Consider the following 8,685-nt stretch of genomic DNA (forward strand, 5'->3'; position numbering starts at 1 on the left):
GTTATTCACGAACATTAACGAGCTAAACACATATGTATTTAAAATTGTTTGTTTAATTTAACAAGTTGTTTAAGTTTGTTTATTAAATTTATCTTGTATGTATTGAATGAACATAAACAAACACTTACTAAATCAAATACTAAATTTGTTCATGAATATTCAATTCATTTACAACCTGAATTCTAAGTGAGCTTAAAATACGTAGTTATATATTTGATCTCTCTCTTATGAAAAATCACTTTATTAGAATAATATCTTCCTGACTTATTCCTCACCAATGAATGTGGGCCGTCCTTAAAATATCACTAAAGTGACGATTCACCCTCCCTCCCTAGTTCATTCTAAATGTCACGATGTGATTGATATATAACTGAAAATTTTGGGTACAAGTCACCAACGACGCCCATGTGACGCACCTTACAAAAACTACAAACTCCACCACTGCACTAAAAACTTGTGTTTTTTATATATATATTTTTTTCGATAAAAAAAAATAAATGAAAGGCTCATGCCGCCACTAATTAGAAATTCTTCCATCTTCCACAAACACCAAAATTAGTGGGCGAATAATATTTTTTTTTTTAAAAAAAATCAAGAGTTCTTATTTGTTCCACTATACCCACTTCGTTACCAACTGATTAAATGAGGCAGACAAGACAAGCGGGCCTACCACTGCCATTATTCCGCCTACTTTTCTAGTTTCTCTAGTTCTCAAGTCAAGTTGACGATCAAATTTGGGTCAACAATTTTATTTTATTTTACATTTCGTATATTTTTGCAGTATTTTAAAATATCTTTTTGCCATGGAGAAAGACCTCCATAATTAGTCTTCCTAACGCGGACTGGTTTCTAGTCCTGGCTCGGTCCGGCAATGGCGTGCATTCTTAGTTGGGGTTGCAGGCGATCGCTTGGTGGAGCAGCTGGAGATCCAAGGCGATGATGGATCTCCGAACCGACAAAGGTAGCGGCGCCTTTCTCATCGCTTTTCATTTCTTCCGGCGATCTCTAAATATGTGCCTTTTGCCCCAGTTCCGCACTTGATTTGACGGAGGAGGAGAAAGTCATCTGGAATCTGCATCATCCCTCATGAACCCGAGTTCGCCATCTCCGCCGCCAGTCCCCGCGCTGAGGGTTTCCGACTCTGGGAAACGCATGTGCCGAGAAGCAGCGGGGCCGACTTCAACGCCCGTCACGCCCTCGACCCCGGCAACGCCCTCGACGCCTGCTACTCCGGCACTAGTGCTTTCCAACTCCAGTAAACGTATGGACGCGTCTCCCTCGCTGGTGCTCTCCAACTCGGGAAATAGGATTGACCCGTCGGGGAGGAAGAAGTACGTGAAGCAGGTGACGGGACGGCACAATGACACGGAGCTTCACCTCGCGGCTAAGCGGGGCGATCTCGAAGCCGTGAAGCAGATCCTCGGCGAGATCGACGCCCAGATGACGGGGACGGCGATGGGGGCAGAGTTCGATGCCGAGGTGGCGGAGATACGGGCTGCCGTTGTGAATGACGTCAACGAAGTGGACGAGACTGCGCTGTTCGTGGCGGCTGAGAAAGGGTTTCTCGATTTGGTGGTTGAGCTGCTCAAGTACTCCGATCGGGAAAGTCTCACCCGGAAGAACAGATCCGGGCTCGATGTTCTCCATGTTGCTGTTAGGGAAGGGCAACAAGGTAAAAGGGCTGTCTTTCATAGTTAATTTCATTCAATTTTGCAACTCGGATTTGAAAAAATTTCTTTATCTCCTTGTTATTAACCACGACTATTCAGCCTGTCAAAGACTCGAATCTTGCAAAAAACACTTTAGCCACCAGTGCATGGATTTGTAGAAAACATCGACCACTGCTCACACCTTTCATGCTTGAACTTTCGAACTAGCCTCATCTAAGTAAATCATTGGAAAGCCTGTAGGAGAGTGATAGCTAACCTTATTGAATTTTTATTTCTAACTATTTTTGGTGTAGAATACCTTCCTTTTACATTATTGTTTCCTTACTGGATACTTGTTTTAATCTTTTGCAGTTGTCATTTCTTGCTCCATAGTTTCTGCGGTCTCTATTTTTTTGTTAGAAAAGTGGCCTAAGGCCTATTTTCAACTATAGTTGCAAATTACACAACAAAACTCTGCTTATAGATGCAATTTCCTCTCTTGATCTTGATGAATTCAGGGAGAGAGACACCCACCGCATTCTTCTTCTGCAGGGCATTCCAGACTAGCAGATGTGCCCATGTATTGTCTTCTCTACCACAATGTATCACTTCAATTTCTCAACTTCGCACATCCATAGAATTCTTCTTGCAATGTTGGCTCCATCTTGCTCCAAACTTCACGGGCTGCCAGATGGTCCCTAAGGGCATGTAGGGCTGTTTCCCGCAACCCCTTGCATTTGTGTGAAGACCTTGATGCCCTGCTTTCCAGTGTGACTCTCTGTGTTGCATGGCACTTCCATATTCTTTTCCACTGTGGCCTTGAAGTAATCATCACTCGTTCAATCGTGAGTATGTTGAAAAAGTATGATACCACCCGTTCTCTGACTTTGTCCAGAAAATGGCATTGTTGCTATCATCAAAACTAAGTGGCGGCCTCTCTGCCAATTCCAGCAGAATTGAGTAGGGAAGAAAGCTTTGGAATTTATCCCAGCACCGTATTCCTCCTTGTGCAGCCTTACCGGGCATCTTTGCGTAGCTACTTAGGCACCCATAGCTTAGCCAAATTATTCAGTCTCCTATCCTCTCGGAACCATCAGTCCAACTCCAACCAAAAAGGCACATTGATCAGTCATCTCCTATCTTCCACCTAAACCTGGTCTTTATTTATTCCCATGTGCAGCAAACTTGCTTCGATAGGGAGGAGTCAAAAAAGGCTTAGACAATGAAATCTACTAAGGCAACTCTCTTTCCCCCATATTTTGCTCGAAGTTCTTGAACCCAGGTGCCAACATCCATTAGAAACACCACCTCAAACTTTCCCAAGGATTGCTCAATTATCTGTCTTCCGAATACCTAATCCTCCAAAATCTGTTGCTCTAATGGCAACTGCCCATTTTGCCTAGTGGAAATTTCTCTTTTACTATTATTTTCCCATATAAAGTCTTGACACTTTTCTTCAATAATCTTATTGACAAGACTGGGAAGCCAACAAACCAGCATGTCAAAGGTTGGTATTGATGCCAGAATAGACTGAGTGAGGTGATCCTAGTTGCCATGGAAAGAGAGCATACACCCAACTTCTAGCGTTTTGATAACTTCCCCACAATGCCCATGTAATGCGCCTTCATAATCCTCCCAACATCAATGTAGATGTCGAGATATCTTTCCGTAGCCTTTTGGTGCTGAAAATCCAAAGATCAAAAAGCAGATTAAGAACTTCTCCACATTCACCTTTTTGTTCATGGCTTCCTCAAACTGCCTCAGCACTTCTCAAACATCATTGAGGTGGTACCATGATTGCTTAGTAAGTAGAATAAGATCACTAGCAAAGAAAAGATGGCTAAGAACTAGCCTCATCCTTCCAACCCTCATTCCCCTCCATTCATTTGACACTACTTTGGAAAGATTAAGGTGAGATAACCGCTTCAAGCAAAGATGAACAAGTGGACACCTTGCCAAAATCCTCTAGTTGCTTTGTAAGTGTTGGTTTTCTCGCCATTCCAAAGAAACCAGAAAAAATGTAGTTGTAACACACTGCATAATCACACTGATAAAATGCAAAGGTGGATAAAAGAGAAGCTCTAACTTGATTTTATCATATGCCTTCTTGAAGTCAATTTTATAAGCATGAAGCCCTCCTTGAGGTCAATTTATAAGTATGAAGCCCTTTTCCCCCTTAATTGCGTTGAACAAGTGGAGTACTTCCTACATGATCGCTAGGTTCTCTTGCATATGCCTCCTTGAGCAAAACTCATTTGCTAATGGGATATGAGAGAGCCCAACAACAGCTGAAGACATTGCACGATCGCCTTTGTGATAATCTTGTATGAGGTGTTACACAGACTTTGGGCCCAAACTGAGTTAGCTGCTCAGGCTATTCACACTTTGGGATCAAAACCACATGCGTATGGTTCACAGTCGGAGGTCTAACTCAAGCTTGAAAGCCTTTGAAACAAATTTGGTGTTGCTATCCCCAATAGTCTCTTAGCTCTAATAGAACATGGCATGGATACCATCAGGCCCTAACACTTTGACAAGACCTAGAGACTTCAAAGTGGAAGCAATGCCCTCCTTTGTGACAGGACGAACTAGTAAACTCACAGCCTCTTAGCACATAGTGTTTGGGAACCATTGGTGAAAATTCCCAAGTGCGACTTCCCCGCCATATCTGTACAAACTACAAAGCATGAAGTTTGCCATTGCTTGTTCCTTAATCTAGTCTTGGTTGAACTCCCACTCACCATCCTAAGTTCCACCTAGTAATTACTCTAGTAGAAAATAGTGTGTTTTGGTCCCTTAGTGCAAGCCAGTTTGCCCTTGATTTTTATCACTAAAAGAGCTCTTTGTCATTTCGTGTTCTACTGAGATTTTCCATGATATGATGTTCCAGTTCCTGAAGATTGCTTCTAGTGCTTGGTCCCCTACTGGAACTACACTTTTGGATTCCTTCTAACTGAGCTTGAAGTCATCTCTTCCTTCTGTGGATGTTCTGAACACTTCATGGTTCCTTCTATGGGACTTGCCACAGTTTAGCTATGTTCAAGACAAGGTCGGTTGTAGACTTTTAGCTCAAAATAACCACTTTGTGAAAATCTAATGATCGGGTGGTGATCAAAGTAGAGCCTAGGAACCACTTCTACTGATGCTTCATCAGACAAATCCACCATTGTGCATTTGCAATCGCAATCGAGTTTCTTGAACACCATTTCATGGTTGTCCAAGATGCCTCCTTGCCAAGTATATGGATTGGGTGTGTCGACATCAATAAGGCTCTTTCTTCGAGGCATATGAAGTTGACATCTAGGGCTTGTGTCAATTGCAATCCAAATATTTCATTATGGTGAAATAATTCTAGGCTGACCTAGCACTCGATATGTCATCATTCACCTGACCCAATCTAGTCAATAGCTCTTCCAGGGTGACATCATCCACTCGCTGCCTTTGTCCACGGGGAGCGCTGCTAGCTGTAATAAAAAAGGCTGGTGCTGCCGCCAACGACTTTCTAGATGAGGTATTTATGTCGCAATTCTCCATAGTGTGCCCATAGATTCCACAACTGAAACAGACATCATGATCTTGTATTCAAAGAAATTGGTTCACTTCTCCATGTCAAAACTAGTCAGTTGACTTCTTTGAGGTCAATTTCTACAAAGTCATGCATACCTTCCCCTCAAAACTTCATTGGTGAATTTGTCAATCTTCATGATTTACTACTATTCCCTACAAAACTGAGACACGCTACGCTATGATACTTTGTTGGTAGTTTGGCAGTTCTGATCTACACGACCATCTTGTTCACTGTTGTTTCTTCTGGGTCAAAATTTGATGTGCACCCACTGATGGACAAATAGTGATCCATCACCACCCAAGGTCTATTGGTGAGGACGAAGGTATAGTATTTATTGTTGGACATTTTAAGAATTAAGAAATAGTTGCCCATGTAGATGTCTCCTTCAGTTTCCATGGAGTTGTCAATCTGTATTTTTTAGGTAACTAGAACCGATCTTTTTACCCTTGACCCTTATGATGATTGAATTACTCCATAGAGCACGCATTGCCTGAAGCTGCTCTGAAATAACAATTCTTGACCAAATTTACCCCTAACAATATCCACAATGTAAATCAGTTTTAGGAAACTCTTCAACCTCGTCATCTAGTGACATTCCCTTGGAGAAACTCAACATCGCTTCTTTGAAGTTAGGCCTGTTTGATCCCGGCGTTGTTGCATGCCTGAGCAAGGCTTCATCACACCATCTGCAACCCCAAGCTCTCTTTGTTTTCCTGATGCTGTGCAGGAAAAGATCTCTCTCCTCCGCTGTCTGTCTCCCCACTGCCCAAACTCGTCATTCATCACACAAATGATGTTTTTGCTGGTCTCTATAATTCCCAACAAAATGAACTTGGAAGGCATTTGTTACTTTATTAGTTAAATTGTTAATTTTTTTCACTAAAAATCTGCTGTGTCTTACCTGCAAAAAATGCATTAATAAATGAAGTCATGAATTTTTTGCCTTTGTAGTTCATTTAAATTCGTCTTTTTAAGTAAAGGGTTTAGGGTTTAGGGCGCAAACTGTTTCTTTCAGTCTTAATCAGATGTCATAGGTTCTACCATATACTTGCAATTAATTTTTGTCTTGTCACTACTGTTTTCTGTACACTGTTTAGTCTAATTGAATATAAGTATCATGTGCTTTTATCTAATTTCTTGGGTATCTATTTTTTCTTAATAAAGTAGTGATACCAGAAACTATTTTCTTTCCTATGTTTATCTTTACTGTCTCCTTGCTTTCTGTTTGAGCTTGAAGACATTGTCCTGCAGATTTAGCACTAATATGTACCTTCAGCAATTATACAGGTACTCGTGGACCATGACCCAACTCTCGTGAAGACCTTTGGACAATCAAATGCAACTCCCCTTATAACTGCATCAATAAGAGGGCACACTGAAATTGTCAAGCTGCTGCTGGAACAAGATAGTAGCTTAATTGAGTTGTCCAAAAGCAACGGAAAGAATGCTCTTCACTTTTCTGCACGACAAGGGCATGTTGAAATTGTAGAGACATTGCTTGGAAAGGATCCGCATCTTGCCAGGAGGACAGATAAGAAGGGGCAAACTGCCTTGCATATGGCTGTGAAGGGTACAAACTGTGAAGTTGTTAAAGCCCTTGTGGATGCTGATCCAGCAATAGTGATGCTACCAGACAGAGCTGGGAACACAGTACTGCACGTGGCAACCAGAAAAAAGCGGGCAGAGGTACATTGTAAATGTATTACATATTATTTTTCTGGTGCTCTGGTTCGAGTTGCTTATATTAGCTGCAACAATTTATTCATTTAGGAAGCTTTCAATATATGGTGTTAGCTTTCTCTTCTTTTGTATTTCAAGTATCCTCTTTCTATTGCAGATAGTAAATCTTCTACTGCTCCTCCCAGATACAAATGTGAATGCATTGACAAGAGATCATAAAACTGCATTTGATATTGCTGAAGGCTTGCCTCTTTCCGAAGAGTCTGCTGATATTAAGGATGCCTTATCTCGCTGTGGAGCATGCAGAGCCAATGAACTGAATCAACCAAGAGATGAGCTGCGCAAGACTGTAACTGAGATAAAAAATGATGTTCATATCCAACTAGAGCAAACTAGGAAAACAAACAAAAATGTGCATGGGATTGCTAAGGAGCTTAGGAAACTTCATAGGGAAGGTATCAACAATGCTACTAACTCAGTCACAGTGGTTGCAGTACTCTTCGCAACAGTAGCTTTTGCATCCATCTTTACAGTGCCCGGTGGAACCCAAGATAGTGGTGTTGCAGTAGTAGTGCAAACAGATGTTTTCAAGGTATTCTTCATCTTCAATGCTATTGCTCTTTTCACTTCATTGGCCGTGGTGGTGATTCAGATAACACTTGTCCGGGGAGAGACAAAGGCAGAGCGGCGCGTTGTGGAGATTATAAATAAATTGATGTGGTTGGCCTCCATCTGCACCACCGTTGCTTTCATTGCCGCATCATATATTGTCTTAGGTAGGAAGGTCCGATGGGTTGCCATTCTTGTTACACTAATAGGTGGTCTGATAATGGCTGGAGTTCTTGGGACAATGACTTTCTATGTGGTAAAATCCAAACGCACCCGTTCTATCCGAAGGAAGAAGTCAATTCAGAGGAGCACGTCAAGCTCATGGCACGCCAACACTGAGTTATCAGATTCTGAAATCGACAAGATTTATGCCATCTAAGTTGAGGTTATTGTCACCAAAACTCAGTGTCTGTATACTTGGTCTCATCTGCGCCCCTTGTGGCTCCATCTACTACTATGAAAATCCACAATGTCACAATATTGAGGTTCTAGCTGTTACCTGCCATTTTGTGCAATAGTGGCCAAGTTTTCTTTATATCTGTTGAAATAGACTTTGCAAAATTGACCAAATATTGCCTTTCTGGAGCAGATATAAGATATTTTTGTTAAATTACAATACTAACTTTGTTAAACAAGTGCTTTTATAACAATTTCAAAATAAAATTAAGCAAACAAGATTAAAAGTTATCACTTGTACAAATACAGATAGTTAGTTCTCAATTATTAAATTTGTTATTAATGTTTTATAAATGATCAAGTAAAATTTATACTTTTTAGTGGTGCTGTTAAAGGAATATAATGCGGATATTAGCAAATAACATTCAATGGTAATATATAATCTTGAAATTAGTTTCTTTTGTAGTTTTATAATTGAAAATACTGACATTTTTAGTCAATTGTGTTGGTGCACCGGGCCGGCAAAAGAGAGGGTGAATTGCTTGTAAAAATAAGATTATACTCTCCTCAAGGCTTTCAACTCAAAGGTGCAACATTATAAAAACTAAATAACAGAAAAAGAAGAGGAGACAAGGATTTAACTTGGTTATAACCAAGACGGTTGTTAATCCAGGGCGGTTGAACAGCTCCACTAGAGTATCTCCTTCACCGTAGGCGGAGAATCTTTTTTACACACTTAGAATGCTCAGAGGTTGCTAGGAATGAAAACAGAATTGAATGCTT

General features: G+C 40.9%; 1 protein-coding gene across 1 annotated transcript; it reads left to right on the forward strand.

Moving 5' to 3' along the window:
• Nucleotides 1–800: 800 nt before the first annotated feature.
• Nucleotides 801–8,053, forward strand: LOC122006948 (ankyrin repeat-containing protein ITN1-like). Its single transcript, XM_042562656.1, has 4 exons — nt 801–961; nt 1,030–1,672; nt 6,494–6,903; nt 7,055–8,053. Exons 2-4 carry the CDS (start codon nt 1,087–1,089, stop codon nt 7,883–7,885), a joined length of 1,827 nt encoding a protein of 608 aa, XP_042418590.1. The 5' UTR covers nt 801–961; nt 1,030–1,086; the 3' UTR covers nt 7,886–8,053.
• Nucleotides 8,054–8,685: the final 632 nt, after the last annotated feature.

This window comes from Zingiber officinale, chromosome 7B, assembly GCF_018446385.1.
Source record: "Zingiber officinale cultivar Zhangliang chromosome 7B, Zo_v1.1, whole genome shotgun sequence".
Taxonomy (NCBI): Eukaryota; Viridiplantae; Streptophyta; class Magnoliopsida; order Zingiberales; family Zingiberaceae; genus Zingiber; species Zingiber officinale.